Source organism: Colossoma macropomum, unplaced genomic scaffold (assembly GCF_904425465.1).
Source record: "Colossoma macropomum unplaced genomic scaffold, Colossoma_macropomum, whole genome shotgun sequence".
NCBI lineage: Eukaryota > Metazoa > Chordata > Actinopteri > Characiformes > Serrasalmidae > Colossoma > Colossoma macropomum.
In genome coordinates, this window is record NW_023494787.1 from 33,261,479 (window position 1) to 33,283,872 (window position 22,394).

The 22,394-nt window shown below is 37.2% G+C and overlaps 1 protein-coding gene across 6 annotated transcripts in view; it reads left to right on the plus strand.

Annotated features, from left to right (window-relative positions):
- Nucleotides 1-21,999, plus strand: part of LOC118805891 (RNA binding protein fox-1 homolog 3-like) — a 39,080-nt gene extending 17,081 nt beyond the window's left edge. The window contains exons 7-14 of one of the 6 annotated variants that reach the window (XM_036567035.1): nt 8,686-8,773; nt 9,176-9,232; nt 9,452-9,569; nt 11,075-11,117; nt 12,359-12,444; nt 14,612-14,696; nt 14,817-14,845; nt 21,820-21,999. In XM_036567035.1, the coding sequence (XP_036422928.1) occupies nt 8,686-8,773; nt 9,176-9,232; nt 9,452-9,569; nt 11,075-11,117; nt 12,359-12,444; nt 14,612-14,696; nt 14,817-14,845; nt 21,820-21,856 (543 nt within the window). In that variant the 3' untranslated portion in view covers nt 21,857-21,999. Of the gene's footprint in view, nt 1-8,685; nt 8,774-9,175; nt 9,233-9,451; nt 9,570-11,074; nt 11,118-12,358; nt 12,445-14,611; nt 14,697-14,816 lie in introns of all 6 variants that reach the window. The other 5 variants (XM_036567041.1, XM_036567038.1, XM_036567036.1 and 2 more) reach the window with 5 other exon arrangements.
- Nucleotides 22,000-22,394: the final 395 nt, after the last annotated feature.

A 22,394-nucleotide genomic window follows, 5' to 3' on the forward strand; every position in this document is an offset into this window, starting at 1 on the left:
ATTTAAAGCATGGAGAGTCCCTGTCTGCCATTCTGTGTGTGTATGTGTGTTTGTTAGGCACAGACTTTTCTCTTGTGAACTGTTAGTGCTGAGCAGTTAGACATGCATGAGATTCTCAGTGAAATGTTTTTTTATTTCTTTTTTTATTTTATTTCTTTTTTTAACAAAGCTAATTAGTGCACAGCATCAAAGCATGAAGTAGAAACCAGTCTCTGACATATGTGTGTGTGTGTGTGTGTGTGTGTGAGTGATAGGGGTGTGACAGTTCTGTTCTAAAGCAGTTTGGTGCATGATGTGTTATACATTTAGTTTACTTTTTTGATTCCAAATCAGTGAGTTAACCAATTGATTCCCAACTTACTCCTTTTCAAGGAATAATAAGCTTTTCCTAAGTGATTTGATAATTTTGATATGTATTTGTGGCTAATGAAGATGAACATGAAGCTGCCTACTTGTAAAGGCATTTTGTTTTCAACAACTTTCTGTGAAATACATATTTATTCTTGAAGCCTATTACCTGTTACGTTTTACACGTATATTCAGGCATAAACACTGGACGGTGGGAATGAAATATTAAATATACTTAACAATTTGGGCTCCCAAGAGGCTTTACACTCTCAGCTCAGCTTTTTGCGATTCACTCAATATGTTCATTTTTTGTTTGTTTCATGACTTACAGAATATAAGAGGGAAACACAGAAGTTTCTGTTCTAGAAGCAATGCAGTGGATCAACTGTTCACTGAAACTGTATGCTGAAATATGTGTGTGCTCTTTCCTCTCTTACCTGCATGGCTGTAGTTTCATTAATGTTCCTACTGAAGTGCACTATGCTGTTCTAGCTGGATTGGTTATAGTGCATGAGCATGGGTTTGGATTTGGGTTACAAGTTTTGGTTATGGGCTTGGTTTTGGGCTTTGTTGTGGGTTTGGTTTGGTGTTTGGCTTTTTCTTTACATTTTGTTTTTGAGTTTTGGTTTGGGATTATTTTTTAGTTAGCCTTTGGTTTGGGTTTGGGTTTAGATTAAGGGTTTGGCTTTGAGTTTATTTAATCTGGTTATGGGTTATATTTGGATTTGATTCATTGGTTTGGGTTTAGTAATGTATTTGGGTTTAGATTTAATAATTAATTTTTGAGTTTAGGTTTGGGTTGATTATAGGTTTGAATTTGTATTCTGGGTTTAGTTATGTGTTTGGGTTAAGTTATGAGTTGTGATTTCTGTGTTTGGTTATGGGTTTGAGTGTTGTTCATAGGTTTGGTTATGAGTTTGTGTTTGGTTTATGGGTTTAGTCAATATAGTTGAAATGATATATGGGTTTGTTTATGGGTATAGTTAAGTCCAACGGAAGTATAGTTTAGTTATGGGTGTGGGTTTAGGTTTTGGACTGGTTGTGTTTTTTGCTCTGGATTTAGTTATGGGTTTACTTATGGGTTCAGGTTTGAGTGGGATTATGGTTTTGGCTATGGGTCTAGCTACAGGTTTAGGTTTTGAGTTTCGTTATGGTTTTGTCTATAGGTTTAGCTATGGGTTTAGGTTTGAGTTTGGTTATTTTTTGGAACTTGGATTTGCTGTAGGTTTAGTTTTGGGATTGGTTGTTTTTTGCTCTGGGTCTAGCTATGGGTTTAGGTCTGGGATTGGTTATTTTTGGCTCTGGGTCTAGCTATGGGTTTAGGTCTGGGATTGGTTATTTTTGGCTCTGGGTCTAGCTATGGGTTTAGGTTTGGGATTAGTTATGGTTTTGGGTTTCTGTTTGTATAAGCTTGATTGTCTTCATGATTGTCTGTGTATGTATTAGTAAGAAGTGAGTGTGATGGTCAGAATGGCCACTCATTTTTGGAGTGATTGAGTGTATGTACACTGGTAGTGGGAGTGTGCATGTGTGTGTGTAAGGAAGACAGTGTGGTTTTTATGCTCTCTTCTCTCCACTCTTTTCACTCTTCTTGGTCTGCTTGGCCTTCCTTCAGCCATCTCTCACCCAGCTATTTGTACTTTGTGCCTCTTCTCTCATTTTGCATTGTCTTTTTCTTTCTGATGTTTTTCTCTGTCTTCCAGTATTTCTAATTCTGTCTAATTTGTTATCCCTCTGATTTCCTCTTTCTCTCACACAGTCACACAAGCTGAACACTAAGAGTTTTCCTATTTATCTTTTTAGCTCATTTTTTAGATTAAAAAGACCCACAATCTCAAAAAAAGGTACCCTCATGTCACTGAATGGTAGCGTCGAGGGTACGTATTCAACTTTCATTTGGGGAAAATAATTGTACCATATTCTATTGCAATTATATATTTCTTAAACTCTGTGGGAGTGGTTACTTCCATATTTTTAAACATCATTTTTATGCATCCAGCAATACGGCAATGCAGTATACAGAAGCTATAGATTTCAAGCTATATAGAAAGCTTGAAATCTCAGGATTCAATTCCCGCAAACCATTTTATGATCCATTATTCACAGCAGTAATGACCATCTCACTTGCAACATAAGTACAAATTGAGCTAGCAAACCCTCAAAGCCTTACCACTATTCACACAGACATCATAATCCAAACATGTGATTTTGAAAACACGGCAGGAGTCAGAGATCAGTTTAGAGATCTGTGAGTCAGGCGGAAATAAACTCCTTCATTCTATCCTTTGTTACTCCGTGTGAGTAATTTCCTGAATTATTCTGATGGTTGGGAAAAAAACTGAGTGTGTGTGTTACCTTTCAGAAGAGACCAAGATGATGACTGTAGCCCAAAATATGTGGGAACAGTGGTCCTTTTACTTTAGGTTTGCTATTTCAGACAAAAATGGGGCAACAGGTTAACAGGTTAAGTTACCTTGTCTCCTTATGTTTTCTCTGTACTATTTTTAAAGCTTTTGGTTATAAAAAGGGTAAAATATGCACATTTCCCCTGGGAAAGTAAATATAGTGTACCTTTAAAACATACCTTAGGTACACAGTTTGACTTTAAGACCACTGTTGTACCTTCAAGGGTACATTTACATTTAAATTGATTTAATAAATGTACCTTTTACAGTACCTTTTTTCTGACAGTGCAATCTGTATTTAAGTAACTAATCTAGATATTTGTTCATATGTTATATTAAGACATAAAAGCCAATGCTACAATGCACTGAAAATCACCAAATTTCAGAAACGATTCCTGGCTAACTGTCTCAGATTTGCCAACTATTTTCATGAACCAAGTTTTTATCCTCATTATTTTCTGAGAAATAGAGGTTTAATGTGGGTTTGGCCTTAATAAACTACCTATTTGATAAGTCATAACTTTTCAACTATTGATGCTAGATGCATTTGGTTTTACGGTGTGTTAAGTTGATGCATGATTGCAATGATATGCTTTTGAGGAACTATGTTTTGGTATGTAATATAAGAATGCGGTGAATGTGGTAAAATATGTGATTATGGGCTGTATAGCTCCCATTTCATTTACATTTTGTTCCCTATTTTGTAAATATCTTAAGTTTACACATTACATGATTATTTTTTTTTCTGCAAAAAGATGAAACTTGCATTTGCATGTTAGGGGAGTGTATTAAAACTTGAAGGCCCCAGTCAAATTGCTGCAGCTGTCTGAATGTTGATCACTGATTGATCATTAACTTAATCAATGTCATTAACATTGCATATCAACAAAAAAAGTGTGTGTGTGTGTGTGTGTGTGGAAGTAAACTGTGGAAGTAAACTGTCCAAGACAGCAGGTGGCTATCAGCTTGTCACTCTTTGTATCGGTCTCTCTGGGGAATATTGTTCAAGTCATCTTGATTTTGTTTCAGAGTTTTGGTCACTGCACCTTTTTTAATTACTGGATTGTTAGTTTATTTATTTGATGCTTATATTTTTTTCTGTTTCCCTGAATGACTTCTGTGTGTGGTGTGTCAGTCTCCACAGTAACCACTCGCTGTTCCCGTGGCTTCGGTAAGTGTGTGGCATTTGGCATCACTGACTGACTTTGTATTAACACAATTAGATATTACAGAATTTTACCTTTATCATTAAAACAAATCACAGAATTAAAATAGTATTAATTGTATTGGAGTGCACTGACCGACACATGCTGCAGAAGACGGAGTTGAATGTTAAAGATCAATGTGAGATGTGATTTTTTTTCAGTGTGGCATAAATGTTTAGATGAGAGATTAATTTCACTAGTTATAATTTATATGGTTATATCTACCCAAATATACAATTCTTTTAACATCATGCCCATTTTAACATCTGCTTTTACACTGGGTAAAGAGTGATCTAACTTTGATTGGCTTTCTGACTATTAACACCAATTACAGCTCATTGACATTAATGAGTTAAACTGCATCTGGCTCTCCAGCTTTCAGCTTTCTGTTGCATAAAGATTAGCACTTTAATAATAAGCTCATGTAATGTGAAGTTTAATTAATGAAAGTTATTTTAATGTAATGAAAAGGAGGCATTAAAATCTGAGGCCTGTTTCACACACACACACTCACACACACTGCCTCTGCGTGAGCAGTTTGGAACATCTTGCTTTTCATTTCATTGGCCATGTTAACAGGCTAGAGTGTTCACACAACCTGCAGAAAAAGCATGGCCTTGAGGTTCAGATGCATCATTGCATCTAGAAAGTGAGGAAGACTCAGTGTCTTCTAGTAGTTATTGTCCTATTTATTTCATGCAGGTTAAAGCTACACCAGTTCATTAGTCATTTTTGTTAAATATTATTATTTTTTGTTAAATAGCATAATTATGCTTGTTGTATTGAAACATGGCAAGAACTCTTACATCATTTGTTATTTTTTAATTTGAAAGAAAAAAATTAAAGTCTGCTATAGGACAATCAGGATTGTCCCTGTGGTGTCTAGGCAGATACAGCCAAGCTAGCTCTCCCACTGGTTAGGACTTCAGAAGCTGGACAGAAAGCTGTACTTTAGATCAACATAATTAGGAAATGACACTGAATCAACCAATCACGTTTTGATTTATAATGGGAGGGATCAATTTGGAGGAAAAAAACTTATCTCTAGACCTTCTGGAAGTTCTAGATATGTCACTGATTGTAAATATAAGCAGTGGTCTAACTGTTTCAGTAAAAAACAGGTCTACGTTAAGGCTGTTCACTGAATGAGTCACTATACAACTGATGAAAACTGTAAAAGTATATGTTAATGTCTCTTATAAGCCTGAAATAAAATCTATAGAATGTCTTTTACAAGTTTCAGATGTCAGTGTTTAGTCTAGAACAACCAATATGTTAAAGGGTATCAGTGTTAGCTGTTAACACACAATGTGTTTTTTCTCACTTTACGGCAAAGTTTTGACATTTATGGCCTCAACTGAAGGCTTAGGTCTTAGTCTCATTTCACCACTGCATTCAGAGAATAGGCATCAAGCCTATAATAAACTCTGAACACAAACCAAAAACACCAGTTCTACAAATCATGTTCAGTATTAAATTAAATACCTGTACATTTTGTGCTACATTTTCCAGTAGATCTACAGGCTTGAACCCATCACAAAGCAGAAAACTGCTAAGGGTAAGCAAAGGGCGTTATCAATCCCTTTTGCTGTATCAACTCGGCAACATTGTAAATGAGGGTCACCCTCAATGTTCTTTGAGGTTAAATAAAGGTTGATTGATTGATTGTATGCCTACAGATCAGATAGCCTACCTGTTTCCTGGTTGTATGATTCAAGTTTCGTGACCCCACCCCTGCTTTTAATCCCTTGTGAAAAGACACAAAGTAACCCAGGGATAGGTGATGTGGTGATGTTGTGGACTTGCTGGCTTCTGGTCAAGTTTAAAAACAGCAGTGGTTAGAAGATGGCAGAAGTGGTTACTAGATAGCAGCAGCTGACCCCCTCTGTTGGCCAAAACAAGCAAGTGTGTGACTTCTGCACATCGGCTCTGCTGCCAGGTCTTAGTTAGGACTTTCCGGTGTGTTTTAAATTCACAGTTTAAAACAGGGACGTCTGGTCACTCTAATTTGTGTGTACATGTCTAATTTGCTTTGCTAGTTATCTTAGGTTTTGCTTAGTTATCTTAACAGTACTTGTGCTGGCATGAAATAATATAGTTGTAGAATATATATAGTTGTGTGTAGAATCACACAAAGCTTATATTTATATCTGTTGAGTGAAATATTCTATTTGTTTTGGAATATTTCTGTTGCAAATACACTTGTTCTGTGGAAGCCAGCATAAATGCTCATAACAGTAGCATTATCTAGACTGTATCATCTTTTCAAGTAGCAGTCGACATAAGGGCATTCTGGTCTTGAAGTAATGCCTGGTTACTTTTTCTGAAACTGGAAGAGTAAAGAATGCACTGAATTGTCATTGGCTTAAACTGCCTGTTACCAATGATAGAGTACCAGTCTTGAACAGGTACCAAAAACCATAAAACTGGAACCTTCAGTCATAGACTGATGGCCAGTAGAAAAAGCGCTGCTGTAGTTTTCTAGTACCAAAGGTCCAAAGTCATTGTGTTCTTTTATGAATAAATAAGATTTGATCTTATTTGACTAACTGATTTAACCCATTGTGAAAAAATTATGTTCGTAGGATTTGCTCAGATATAATTGCCCTATAAATGCTGTCTGTCTTTAAGCTGCAGCGATCACATCGACACACACAGGTAGCATGTGTGTGAAACAGGCCTCTGACTGTACGCAAGCTGGAAATTACTACTTCCTCTATTTCATCTTTAAGAATATGAAAGCTAGTAGCTATTTTAAATGATAAGTGTTTTAAAAGACATGATTTTCCATTGAGCTCCACAGCTCATGTTTTGCAGGAAGCTGATTTGTAAGTTGTTCTGTGGAACCCATTTTCATTACTTTGTTATATATTATATTCTAATTGTTTATTTTTTTTAGAATTTGAGATTGTGTGTTGGTATGTGGCAGATAATATTGCCTGGCAGTTTTTTTCCCCCATGTGTCTTTTGTTTCTTTAATTCTTTTTTTGGGTATGGAATTGCTCTCCTCTTTCTCCTTCCCCATGCTATGGTTCTCTCTCCCACATGAAGTCAGAGCTGTTGGAGAATGGACACTCAATCCGATTTCTTTATGAATGATGCATCTTGGTAGTAGTTTAATTTGATTTCTTTTTTCCCTTTTTTGGTGTTGCTTAAGTAGATGAAATGTACCTCTCTTGTATCTCCCTTATTCTTTGTTATGATCTGTTTTCCTGTTTTGATTGTGGACTGGCTCTCTTTCCTACATCACCTGCATCCCTCCATCCCTCCACCTGTTTGTTTTGAATGAGTGTGCTGCAGTTCTTTTTAATTGGTCTCAGTGCTGCATCTGAATGCTTGCTGATTGGCTAATATATACATATGTATATTTTGTTCAGTTTTGTTTCATTAGTCCCTTTACTCTCACTGATCGTGATGCACCCATGTTTGGCTGTGAGTAATTTCTGTTTTCAGATTATTCATTTTTTTGGGAAATGTTGGCACCCCTTCTTCGCTGCCTTGGTCAGTTGGAACAAATGTCCACTAATGACCCTGGCAGCATACGTCAGTAACGTTAATCAACAGGGCAGCCTAAATCAGTCTGTAACATTACAACACACACACTGACATAAAAACCATATTTTCTTACTCGCTTTCTCATTTCTAACACTGCCTGTCAAAAGTATGAGGACACCTCATTATTTTTATTCTATATTTTTAATAAAAGCAAGCATTTTTTGGCCTGTTTGCAATAATTTACCACTTGAGCCATAGGATCTTCATCATTAAATCTGAAATATAAATATGACTTTAAAGGTATAATAGAAATTAAAAAACTTATCAGGAGTTAAAGACTAATTCTATCACATGTAAATATTTGTGACAATAACGTAAAAAAATTAAATAAATAAATATACTATATATTCATCATAAAATAGGGCCTTACCAATATACCAATGGGCTGATCAACCCATTTTAAGGTTACACCAATTTCTCAATATCTGTGAAAATCCCAGGTGTTGCTTTGAAGTTGCTTATTTTATATACTAATGAATATACACAGTCTGAGAATTTTAATGGTTTGAACACAAAACAGCATCATTAATTAAAATAACAAACATGTAAAATGCTTCCAGCCAAGGTTTTAACATGGGAACAGTTATTATAAATACAAAAAAAGAAGTAATTAACAAAAACCAATAAAACTGACATGACTTTTTTTGTGTTAATATATAAAGCTCTTCAAACTCTTCAAACTATCAGTAACACAATTTTCATATCAGTTGAGCCCTGCTGAGCAGCTCTAAGTACTGCACATACTTTTTTTATGCAAACCATCAGGAATGTCTGGTAAAGAACTGACTGTTTGCAAGAATAAAGTGTGTGCAACACTTGGAGCTCCTAATAGATGAATTGCAGAGTTTCACAGTTTTGATGTAATGATATTCTTTTCCTCCAAATAAAGCTGGTTAGGCTTTAATATCTTACTTCAAATTGACAAGGTGCCCACAAACATTTTTCATGCAGGTTTGTGTCTGGTAGTTGAGACAGTGAAATTGTTTTTTGTCCCTCTAAAACACACACACACACACACACACACACACACACACACACACACACACACACACATACACTGTACTGCAGTCATAGTTCTGAGTGTGTCTGTGCTTCAGAGAAGTGTATTCGCAGATATTGTGTTAGATTTGTTGCAGTGTTGATGGTGTGTGCGAATGTGTATTTCTGTTCAGGTAAATAATGCCACAGCCAGAGTGATGACTAACAAGAAGATGGTCACACCTTACTCCAACGGAGACACTCTCAGCACACTGCCCTATGGTAAACACACACATATATACGGCACTTTTACTGGTCTTCTGGGGCCAGATGTGATTTCGTGATGTAAATGTCAACTATTAGAAATTATGGGCTACATAAGGGTGGGTAAACCAGTGGTCTCAATCCCCATTCATTTTTAATCATTGGCTCACCCAAAATGACTGGTGAAGTTTACTTTCAGTGTTAAAATATGAACTAGGAGAAGTAAATGAGATTAAGAGGAGACCTTATTTATAATATTACTTTCCTCTAGCACCAAAAGTTAAATAAGTTGTCCCCAGACATGTATTCTTGTTATGATGTCACATCTGGCCCTGCAAGACCATTTGATCACCAGTAGAGACTCTCTGATTGCAGTGTGAAACATGCAGTGGTAATGAAAAGTGCACTGTGTGTGTTCAGCAGGGTGGAAGCTGAGTCCAGTAGTGGGGGCTGTCTACGGACCAGATCTGTACACAGGTGCACAACCCATTTACCTGTGTTATTAGATGTTCATGTTCATATTTTCATCTTCCCTAACAGTAGCTGCGTGTGTGTTTTTCCTGATTAGCTCCAAGTTTCCCCTCCACATGAGTGAACTTTGGTTCTCTGTTCTGTATTGATGTGATTTGCTGATTAGTTGCTGTAGTTGTAGGGATTCAGTGATCCACAGTTTTGTTTGTGTTCTGGTCACTTTAGTGCCAAGTTTCCCGTACTCCACTGCAGCAGCGATTCGTGGAGCCCAGTTAAGGGGGCGGAGCCGAGCCATATACAGCACCATCAGACCTGTTACACAACCTATTACAGCTTATCCAGGGTAACATACACAAATTGGTGCAAATTCACCTTTAGAAATTCTTCACATGATGGCTGTACATAAGCTTGTAAAACTGATGATAATGATAATATTTTTCATTAAATCTCCCACAGCAGTTATATTGCTTTATGTTTATAAGCTAAAACAGAAGGCGACTGTGTGAGTGAAAAATGCGCTGTGTGCACTGTGTGCCTACTGAACTGTGCCACAAAGCATCCACATGTGTAATTCCTGTTAAAGGAAAACTGAATTTCCCTGGATTTTTTCAAAAAAAGACATTGAAGTAATACGTACACATAAAAAAGTTTCAAAACATACCATTTACTTCCCAGTCTGTACAGTCCATGTGTAAAACTGAGCTGCAAAAACAGCTCCTCCCATTTATGTCAAAATTATAAGGGTTTTGAAAGAGGCACAATACAGAACAGCCAATCATAACAGGTCAGAATAGAACTGTTATCTTGTGTCTTAAAGGCACAGTGACAAAAACTGCCTGTTTAATTCTAAGAGATAAAGAGAGGTTGGAAAATGGTCAAATAAAAATAAATCATGACCATTTTTGATACATAAAACCACAAAACCACACAATCCTTACAGAGTAAATATTTTTGCTTTTATTTATAATTCTTTATATTGTTAATTTTGTGAAGGATAAATTTTATGTTTTTGGCTTTTTTTATCTTTAGTATTATATATATTGTCTATATAGTAACAAGTAACAAACTGAACCTTGCAACTGGGCATGCTTTTGGGGGGGGGCTGTAAAACATGTGATTTGTGGTGGTTGTGAGCCTCATATATTCCTTTGACTTGGATTGAATGTATCCTGTTTAGTTCCTGATGAAAACAAAGTAGAAACAAATTGGAACTATAATGTGCCACTGAAAAACGAGAACTCATAGACTCAAGATTTAAAAATATTTTAACACTGTTTTAAATTCTTAAATAAAATAGTTTTCAATATTTCAGATTGAGATATAGTGAAACATCGACATAATAAGCAACATATTTGTATAATTACAAAAACAGTAAAATAAACTGCTTTAAAAGTTATTTTGGTAGATCAACCAGAAGTACCGTGTGGCTCTTAACTAGGCCTGGGCAATATCAAATAAAGGTTCTTTAAAGAACCATGTACTACAGGTTCTTCATCACAAGATGAACATTTAATTATGTAAGCCATTTATGAATTAATGTTTTTTTTTTTAAGTTGTCATGGTTCTATATGTAACCATTGTCTTTACTAAAGAACTCTTCAAGACCGTAGTAATCTCTGGTTAAACTGCTCCTTGATTGACTAAAATGCAGTGCTGCTATTTTCAAATGTCCATAACAACATTGTGGGTGCTGAATATTGAGTTATAATTCATTATTGAAAATCGGCTTAAGTCTACCAGCACCCACGTCTATCTCTGTGGGACAGTAATGTGTATATCAGTCGTACTGTATGAGGGGCAAAGCTAAAGGTCATTAGCTAATATTCTCTCTCTCTCACACTCACACAGTGTCGTGTATCAGGATGGCTTCTATGGAGCTGCAGATTTATATGTGAGTCTTTATTTACAAAAATGTACAGCTTTTCACTGCGTCTTACAGAAGTGTTTTGTTGTGTACATGTACAAACCCAAGTGCAAAAAAGTTGGGACATGTGAAATACTAATGAAAACAGAAAGCAATGATTAGTAAATTCTGTTTAATCTGTATTAAACTGATAATGGTACAAAAACACACCGTTTTGTGTTTTATGTAATGAACTTCATTGTTTTTTGTAAATATATGCTCATTCCAAATTTGATGCCTGCATGTTTCAAACTTTCACAACTGACTAGGTATACCTGGTTGTGCCCTTGGGCAAGGCACTTACAACTTACACCCAACTTACTCGCCAGACCATAATACACGCTTCCACTGCCTAACAGTTCATTTCAGAAGAGCTTGAGATGGGAGAAGTCAGCAGCTATTTTGAACATTGTTGATGTATGGCTTCGGCTGTGCGTACTACAGTGACGAACCGGATGTTTATTGACAACAGTTTGTCAGAGTATTCCCAAGCCCATATGGCGATATCCATCTCAGAAGCATGTTGGTTTTTAATGCAGTGCTATCTAAGTAATCAAAGGTCACGGGCATTCAGTTGTGTTTTTTTGCCTTTTTGCTTGCTCACAGAGATGGCTCTGGATTCTCTTTGAGTCTTTGATGGTATCATGTACTGTAGAGGACGGAATAATTTTTGATGTTGGATTATTAGCTAGTTTTTGGTAAAGTGGTGAACCTTGACTCGTTTTGCTCAAAAAGGACTAGGCTTTTCCTGGATGCTCCTTTTATATCCAAATAAGATTGCGTCACCAGTTTAAGATGTGTTTTTTTTTTTTAAACATTTCAGATTGTTTCAATTCTTAAATTGCCCTTGTCTTAACTTTTTTGGAAGGTGATGCCGGCATCAATTTCAGAATGAGTGTATATTAACAAAAACAATGAAACTGATAAAGTAGAACATTACATCTTGTCTTTTTACTGGTTTTGATACCGCTCAAAGTAGATTTATAAATATCTGCTTTCTGTTTTTATTTGACCCCGTGACCCAGAAAGAAAAGGGCTTAGAAAATATGTGCGTTTTTATTTGCATTTTACCTACTGTCCTAACTGTATTGGAATTGGGTTTGTGAAACTCATACTTAGGCTAGGGCTGATCTAAAGATACCGGTAAGCTAAAGAACTGCCAGAAATGATCTGTCTGTTTGTCTGTCTTTATCACTCTTGCTCTCTCTCTCTCCCCCTCTCCTTCTCAGGGGAGTTATGCTGCTTATCGCTATGCACAGCCAGCTGCGGTTACCGGGGCAACAGCAGCTGCAGCAGCAGCTGCCTACAGTGACAGGTGAGAATGAGCCAGAAGATGAAGAGGTAGTTTCTGTATGAGGCTTGTCCTCATCAGATGGTTTTATTTCTCACTTGCAAATTAATAATTTATTTTAAATATTAATAATAATTAATAATTAGTTACATCTAAAACTACTGGTATACAGCAGTCATATTCAGTATATCTAGGACTGTTTGCATTTGCATCAGAGGTGGACAACAAACCTGTTAGGCTATTTAAACCAAATCCAAGTCTGTCCAAAAAAAATAAAAACATCTTCAAAAACATCAGGTTTTGAATACTTATAATTAACACCGTCATATTTCACATTAGAGCTCATGGCCAAAGTCCACCACACACACACAGCACTGCTGCAGAGCTTGAATCTCTCTTTGAATCTCAGTGGCTAAAAGAAAAATGGTAATTCCATTGCTGTTGCTGTTGCTGTTTGTTGATGATAAATTCCAATTAGCAATGATATGCCTGTTATCAATAATTATTAATAAATCACAGAGCCGGAGCTGCCCCATCATCTGTTCTTAAGGGGGGCCCACAGTAAAGACAGACAGACAGATAGAACTTTATTGATCCCGAAGGGAAATTGCAGTGTTTCATAAGTTAAAGTATGAGAGAATTAAAATAAAAGTAGATCTATTTGCATATTTACATGGCATATGAGACAGATTTGTTTTATTCACATGATAGCAGGCACTAAGTGCTTAGTGAAAGAGTCATTACAGTAGCAGTTATGATATATTGCACAGTGTGTATTAACAGGAAAGGCAATATTGTGATGTGGTTCAGCACAGTTCAGACAGCAGGAGATCAGTACCATCTCTGCAGTGAGGAGACTTGTTGTAGAGCCTGATAGCAGTGGGTAAGAAAGATCTCACACAGCGCTCTTTAACGCAGCGCAACTGTAACAGTCTGCCACTGAATGTGCTTCTCTGTCTGTCCAGTGTAGCATGCAGGGGGTGTGAGGTGTTATCCAATATGGCTAACAGCTTGTTGAGCGTCCTCTGGGACCAAAAGTTAATAATTAATAGTAAAAAAAATAAACAAAATATTCTCAACATAATTCTAGTAGATAGTAGACATCGCCGTCAGTACAGCGATGTAAGTGACATAATAAATGGCAGTAGTTGCTGAACAGATTGTGTCCAGTATGGAATACAAAGAAACCAGTATGTAATAAAGGAAACCAGGCTATCATGACATAACACTCATGCGTACTGGCAAGAAATGGTCAAACACAGATCAGCAACGCTGAAGAGAAAAATAGGAAACACTTTAACTCATCTCTGTTTCACTCGTTCACTTTGTTCTCTTGAGTCAAACAATATCACTTCAAATTCCAGTGACTAAAAGTAAAATGGCCACGACGAGGGGGAGAGAGAGTTTATCAGTTGAGAAAATGACAGTGAATAAAATAATGAAAAAACTGAAATCAATGAGAGGCAGGGCAGAATAGTGTAGGGAGAAAAATGACAAATTATATGTCCAGAAGTAATATATTAAAATTTGTTTTGAATGGAGCTCTTTCACCAATATCTTCCTAAGTTTTTTTCTTAAATGTGTTCTTGAGAAAGGTCTTAAGAAAAGTGTACGTCAGATTCAGAAACAAGAAAACATTTATTTTGAATATTCATAAAATCTGCTTTCAATAGGACAAAACAGAGCTGATGATAAATAAGAGTATACACAAAATAAACTTAAATTGTTACAGTGTATATATAGGCCATAGTAGGTCCCTATGAAATCTAACGTCCTCAACAACAGAGAATGGTTGGCCATCTAAGGCAATGAATTTCCCATAATTTATAGTTATACTTTGCAGTTTGGCACTGTCATCTAAGGGATTTTTTACTCATCAGTATCCTCAGCTTTTTGTCATTTCAAAAGCTGCGGTTACAGATGGCATTGCTATGCTAGCAGGAACATTTCAGCTGAAATGTTTCAGTGACTGAATTTTATGTGCATCCCTAATCAATGTAACTTTTTCCTCTGCATTTGTAATTCTGTCAAAAACTGTATAAGAGAAATTTCTTTTTAAGAATGATTGGTGAACGAGGCCTGGCAAGTGGCCCCAGCTCTCAACGACAGTTCTGAAAGCAAAAGAAGGCAGAGTTAATTTGGGCTGCAGTAGTAATGTAAATGCCTTCTGTCTGTATGTGTTTTTTTAAAGTTATGGGCGAGTTTACGCTGCAGACCCGTACCACACACTCGCACCTGCTGCTGCTGCTGCTGCTGCTTATGGAGTAGGAGCCATGGTAAAAAACACATACAAACACACACACACACACACATACACACACAGAGTATCTGCTGAAAAAAATTTCAGCTTTCCACCTGTTTTATATTTCTCTCTCTCTCTCCTTCTCTCTCTGTAGGCTGGTCTTTACAGGGGAGGGTACAGCAGGTTTGCCCCATATTGATTATCAATTACTGATTGACAGCCATTCTTCCTTCTTCTTTGTCTCTGGATCTTTATCTGTGGTCCATAGCACAGCTAGCCTCACTGTTACCATGGAAACAACATCCTGAACCATTTCCAAAACTTGGTGGAGGATGCCAAGCCTGAAGGCAGGGGATAAATTCTCAATGTTTTATGGGAAAGAAAGTTCTGCTGCTTCGCGTTTTCCACTACAGCTGTGCTTTGAGGAGAAAGACTAAACCTACTTTTCATTTCACCTGTACAGAACACATACATACATTACACTACATTCAAATATACACTCTGAACAGCAGAGAAGGGTACAGTATCCTTAATGCATGCTGCAATAAAAAGTGTCAGTAAAATCCAAAAAATGAAAAGACGCAAGTAGAAAAGTAGCTAGGCAAAAACTTGAGTTAAAAGGCACCAGGTACAACTGCAATGGAACTTTTTTAGTACATCCAGCATCTATCAGCATAGGAACTAGTCTCACAGTACCAGACATGATCTCGTAAAGAGAACGTAGGGGACAGCCATGAGAAATTATGGGCTAAATGTGGTAGGAATTTAGACTTAGTTGGGTGATAAATTTCTAAACCCAGTCTAAACTGTTTTAGTTTAAGATTTCCTTCCCTAGGATAGTAAGTGCCACTGTGCGTCCTGCGGTTTGGCTGGGAGTTGTAATTGGTTGGTATGTTTAATATGATGATATGTTTAGTATGTTTAATTAGATATGGCCAAGTTAAAAAAAAACTGTCTAAATTGAGTAGAAATACAACTTCTTGTATTTTTCTGTGGCCTATTTAGTGCCCCCTGATGCCCCCAGTTTGAGAACCTATGTTCTAAACCAATCCAAAACCTTGTGAAAGTGCACCTCAAAGTAGGGGCCAATGGTGCACTTTCTGACAACAAGCCTGTCGTTAACCCATGGATGTAACGTAAAAGTACCCCAAGAAACTCCAGTTAATCATGTAGATGTATGATGCGTGTGTGGAGACCACATTACATGCAGTAAAAATAAATATTACCTCTTGCAGGTAAAAACAGTTACACCTGCATTCTGCTAGCTGGATTGCTTTGCCTATGTTAATTGATTGTACTCTAGTTGTTAAGAGCATGGACTGGAGGAATTTGGTGGCAGGATTTAGAAGGGGCATACCCCCTCCATCAAACACCAGATGTTCAATAAGTTGTCCACAGATGTGTTTGTCATTACAAGATCACTTCCGGCCCCAAAACTACATAGGAAGTAAAGTTAAGTGTTATTCCTCCCTGTTTTAGATCCTTTTGGTCTTGTGGCCTGCTATTTAACTGACGTCAAAAACAGAATAGGTAATTAGAATAGCAGGGGGCAGATTCAATTCCTGGAGATGCCACAAACATCCAGGGCCAGTAGAGATGATAATTGACCTTGCTGTCCCTCCCCCATCAATGAGCGCAGTGCTAACCAACATAGGCATCTGTTTGCTGTTATTACAAAGCATGTTGAGTTGTCCAATGATGTGTTAGCAGCAGTTTAAAAAATGTGGTTACTGGCTTAACATGTCTCAAAGGAAGCATGTGCTAGCCTTCACCCACCCATTGCACGTGCATTGTGTGATGGGTTGAGACCTAGCTAACTAGCCATGATTAAACTGGGGTAAAAACTAGGTGAATGAAAATAAAGAAACAATCACATTTTAACCAAATGTAGACAGATATCTATCTGTTGTCTTTACTCAGTTGCACGCCGTCTTCTGCAAAGTAATTGTGCCTCCTTTAAAAAAAAATAAAAACACAGGTAGTTCAGGTTAGTAAATTGCTCCAGGTTGTTCATTTGCATAGTCACCTATAAGCTTGAATATTTTATTATTACAAAATTGGAATTATCAATAACCTCGTCTCCCCATTGGAAATGCAACTTTGACCTACTTTCTGTGCTATATTTAGATTATATGCCTTTTTAACATGAACTGACATAATGAAAAACATTTTAATGCTTTCTTTCTTGTCTTTAAATGGTAAAAACTAAATCAACGTGCATGCTAATACTGCTCCCTACTGGAGAAACCCCGACATCTACACATGCTCAAAATGAGTTCCAAAGCCATGTGCTCTTAAATAATTAAAAAATGGAGGCACTGGAATTCATCTATACATGGAAAGACTATGGAGTATTATATTTTAGTAATGTTACAACACATCCAAACCATTAGGACTCTTGAGCTATATGGAAAATGCTGAGAATTTTCCTCGGAATGTATGTTGCACAGAGACACTGAGGAATTTACTCACTGCTTACTTTAACGCTGAAATAATTTGTTGTTTTAACAGTAAAAGGGAGTTAAACATTATGTCTATATGTTATTTAATATTACACTATATGGCCAAAAAATTTGGACACCCCTCTTAATCTTTGAGTTCAAGTGTTTCAGCCACAATCATTGCTAACAAGTGTATAAAATCAAGCACATAGAAATGCAGTCTTAACAGATCTTATATAAATGTTATTATTATTGTGAAATGGAGGCATTTAGGAGAAACAACAGCTCAGCCATAAAATGGTAGACCACACAAACTTGCAGAGCTGAAGCATGAAGCGTGTAAAAATTGCCTGTCCTCTCTTGCATCATCTGCTACAGAGTTCCAAACTGCCTCTGGAAGCAAAACCAGCACAAGAACTGTGCTTCGGAAGCTTCATAATATGGATTTTCATGGCAGAGCAGCTGCATGCAAGCCTAAAGTCACAATTTGCAATGTCAGGTGTAGGCTGGAGAGATGTAAAGCTTGCTGCCACTGGACTCTGAAACAGTGGAAATGAAACACGCTTTCGTGTTTGGTATGATTCGTCTGATGGACAAATCTGGGTTTGGCGGATGCCATGAGAACACTACCTACCAGAATGGAGGACAGTTTGTTTTTCAGGGTTTAGGCTCAGCCCTGAAGTTCCATTAAAGGGTAATGATGATACCAAGGGCACAAATTTCCACAGACACTACAAAATCATGTGGAAGCCTTCCCAGAAGAGTGGAGACTGCTTTAGCCACAAAGGGGGCAACTCCATTCTCCATAATGCCCATGGGTTTTGGAACGAACAGTCCAATAAGCTCATATAAGTGTGATAGTCAGGTGTCTGCATACTTTTGGCCATATAATGTATTTAACAGGCTGTGTAAAATGAAATTCGTGTCTGTCAGTTCTCTTTAACTAAAAGGCTATTTCCCTTTAAAGCACCATTATCACTTTATTTGTCAATCATCACCTATATCTGATTACATCACCCTATTGCCCAGGCCAAGTCAGATCCCCTATTTTTTGTGTCTCAAAAGTGCCACTCCTTGATAATGCATATTCATGTCAAGTCAGGCGTGCTAAAACCTACACTTCAGTGATGACCTTGTGTAACTGCCCAAAAATATATGCATATACACTACAGCAGTCTTCTGTCCATTTAACTTGTATAAACATGCACACCCGCATGGTTCTTAACCCCACTGCGTTCTTGTGAGTGTTTTTTTCCCTGATGTTGTTTTTGCATTTTTATTAACCATGTGGATCCTCGAACCCTAAAGAGCCACCCATGGTTGCTCCAGTAACGGAGCTTCCCAGGATACATTACAGACAACTGCGCAGCACAAACACATGCATGAATGCCTTTGAAATGAATGCTTGGGAGAAACCAAAAGACTGAATAACTAAAAAACAACAGAGAAGTTGAATATTATTTTTTAAAAGAGAAAAAAATGTTGAGGAAATGAAACTAATTGTGTTTATTTTTATTTTTTGCTCTTTGTTACCTCACGTAGCCTTTTTGCTCTGGATAATGTAACGTGAATAGTAATGGTGTAGTTATATAATTCTGCCTATTGTTACTGTTATTGTTATCATTGCTTTATATAGTATTATCCACTTAAGTCTTTACTTCTTAAGTCTTTACGATTTTAGGTATGAATGCTCTTTACTGTTGTTGTACCTGCACAAGCGTCTATGTACCTTTATTATTCAATTTTGTTATCTAGACTAAAGCTTCTACACGGCCCAGTTACTTCCTTGTCACCTCCCTGACAGTCTCCATCAGTGGTTCAGTCCAACAGAAAATTAGAAAGAATCGCCATAGGCTGTGTATGTCAGAAATGGAGTGAAGCCTGATGAGTGAGAGTGTTTATAGGAAGTCACCTCTAAAAGAATTTGTTTTGAGATAAACTTCCAAAGTTGCAGTATATCACAACACTGCCAAAATACCAACAGTCCACGGGTGAAATTACTGCCACTTCATGTTCATTTGGACTGCCCCAGCATTGTTTCCATTTAAGGCATGAACATCAAAATGGTAAATAACGCAATTAAAGATAAATGAAACATGTACTGTTAGGAAAAGATTACCCCACTTAACCCAGATTTAGTCAATCAGCCGAAAAATGTGTTCAAATGTTTCTTCTTTAGTTTAGCACTGGAGCTACAAGGTTAATGTTGCTAGCAAACAAAGTCAATAGTCACCCAAATTTCTTCCATGAATACATCCCTAAAACTTATTTCTACCCATTCAAACCATATTAGGGTCTTCATTAAGGTCATGCAGATATATTGATATGATGCAGTATGATTTACTGTGAACTATAAAAATAAACAAAAGTTCACTGTGTAGAACTGAGCATCTTAAAATTTCAAAGTGAAGATACAATAAACAGAAACCACCGAAATTGCATGCATGTGCCTGTCTGATGTGTGTGCATGGGAATGGGATTCAGATTTCGATGAAACACCCCTACATGGTGACGTTTTGTTCATCTTTATAGGTCCCAACAAGTCATAATGTGTCTCAAATCACATTAAAGACCTGGATGTGGTTTGAGCAAGCTAAAATAGGTTTTATAGATATATTTATGGAAAAGATTAAGATATAGAAACAAAATTTGGACACCAAACATGTATTGACTGATCAGCTACATCTGTGGTAAGTGGAAAATTGTATAGAGTTGATTTGTTGTAGACACGCAGCTTCACACCACTACTGTACATGCATTAATAACATTAGCTAGCTTGCTAATTCTATTTATCATCATGTTTGCTCAATACTAGCACCAGCTAGTGATTAATAAGTCTAGCCTAGCTAATGTTAAGATAATTTGCACAGTGTCTCTCCATGGTTGACCTGCCCATGATTACGTTACAACGATCGCTGCCCTTTAACCTTGAACCAGGAAGGACCGTGAAGAAGAGACAGGTCATCGGCATGCTTTACAGTGACTAGGTGGATGCACGGGAGGGTGTTGGCTTACACAGACCACGTCTGCACAGCCTTCAGCAGTGGACGATGGAGGCACCTCAGCAGGCAGTGTTTTGTATTTTGTATTTGGACTCAATGCCTTCCTTCCTTTATACTGCCTCAGTAGGCAGCATTTGTCCATTTCAGACTCACCCTGTCCCTGAGCATGTAAGGGAAGTGATTAAAACCATCTCTTACTGCCTTCATCAGAACCTGTGTGAAGTAGAACTGACTTGTCAGCTCAGAGCAGTTCAGTAGTTGAGTGGCTCGCCCTGCTGGACTCCAACTGTGCTCAGCAGCTTTACTGTGGACAACAACACTTTTGCCTTCAGTCCAGCCTGTCCCGATCTTTGACACTGACAACTATTTTAAGCACAAATACAGCAACATTCTTCTGTACGGGCCACACACATTTGGGGGAATATTTCATTTAACAGGATCTTTTATTTAGGCAGATAAGCCAAAGGTCCAACTGTCAGGGCTGTTTGGCGGAAGAGTAATTCATATTGGACGGTTTAGACTTTCATTACGACTGGGTCTTGCTTCCTGAAATGCCTCTTGTTTAACTCTGTGTGTATCTACGAATTTACTCAGTTATTATTGATATTATTACTATTGCCATTTGTTTATTATTGTTATTATTATTATATTATTTTATTGTACTTGTTTTGGTTCCAAAGTTTCTTAAAAAGCACATTTAGGTCACTTGTGGTGGTGTGCATGCGTTGTTTTATTTTTCATGATTGTGTTTGTTCGTTTGTTTGTTTTTACTAGTATGCGCAAGATTAATCTGTGGCGTGCTGTTGGAGAGTTTGCATGTTAACTGCAGGAGATATGCATGCTGTGTTTGAGTTCATCTGCAAATCAGGCTGATACCCAGAGTTATAATGTCTGGAGGGGACCTAAAGTAAGCTAATCTTCTCCCTAACCTGTGAACCTTCTCTGCCATGTAACATCAGAATCAGGGGCCAGTCAGAGCCGCCTGTGGAAGACTCCTCTGTAGGTAAAGTGAGCATTAGCAAAATGTGTGATTTCAATCCAGTTTTTACAGTCTGACAGAAATAACTGTGTATTGAATGATCTGTAATTGGCAGAACTCAGGGCTTTCTCAATAATAGTAGTCCTGTCTGAAATGACCTCAAGGAATTGTAATACCAAAACCTGGTAATAGACACAGCCTTGTGCCCTGTTTTTATTGTTACCGAGTGTGTCGCCTGTTGCATAATGCTGATGTGTACTCTAGGGCTGTTACTTTTCAGTCCATGCTGTCTGTGGTAATCTGGTGAAATTTCTGAAAAAAAAAAACAACTAAGGCCAGTTCATGTTGATAGCCAAGCTGTATTTCAGTAGGGACATAAAAATTTGCCAGTCACATCCCTTGCAATCTATGTTACACAATCTCTCTTGGTAAATGAAGCTCCAAAAATTGCTTCCGATAGTTAAGCTCTTAGAATGATAAGATGAATGGTGTAATTAATACGGCCTGCCTGTATTCACCTGATTTGCTCATTATTGCTCTTTTTCCCCCCAAAGACAGAGATGTTATGGTTGCCATAATGTCAGACATTTCTAAACAGACAGTGAGAAGCCTGCTTGAAAGAGCAATGTTTGCTTATTCTCAGTTCTGTCTGGCGTTTTTTTTGTGTGTTGCCTTAATTTTGCTGAGGCCTGTCCTGTGTTGAGATGTAAAATCTTGCGTCCTGATTTCTTTCAGTTCCCGATCACCAGGCTGCACTCAGAATCTTCCATGATCCTTTGCTGCAGGGTGTTTTGCAGGGGAACTGACTGAGAGGATCCATTTTTACCCACAATGCTTTGTTTTGTGATGTAAACGATATGTGTTTTTGTCATTTCAACTGAATGTACATAAACTGTTGGTTTGGTTTTTAAATGATTCTTTGTCTGTTTTTCTCATTTAAACTCAGGGAACAACAATGCATGCATGACCAAGAATCTTAATTGTTAATCAATGTGACCACTATAAATACTATTTTAAAATGGTCCATTTCTAGCTTAAGGTAAACCTTTTGCATTTGCATTTAATTTTTTTTGCATTCAGAAGAGAAAATCATGCCCACATGCTCAGGCCCATTAGGAGATGTTTTTTAAAACAATTTATTCCCCCTGTAGATGAATTCTGATCTCAGAGTTTATAATGATACATATGTTATATCAGATGTACCAAAATTGGCAATTACAGCCTCAGCTAAATTTTTTTTAAGTCAGAATGTTTTAATCATTTAATAACATGCTCAGTATAATTAATGCTGAATTCAGCTCTGTCTCACA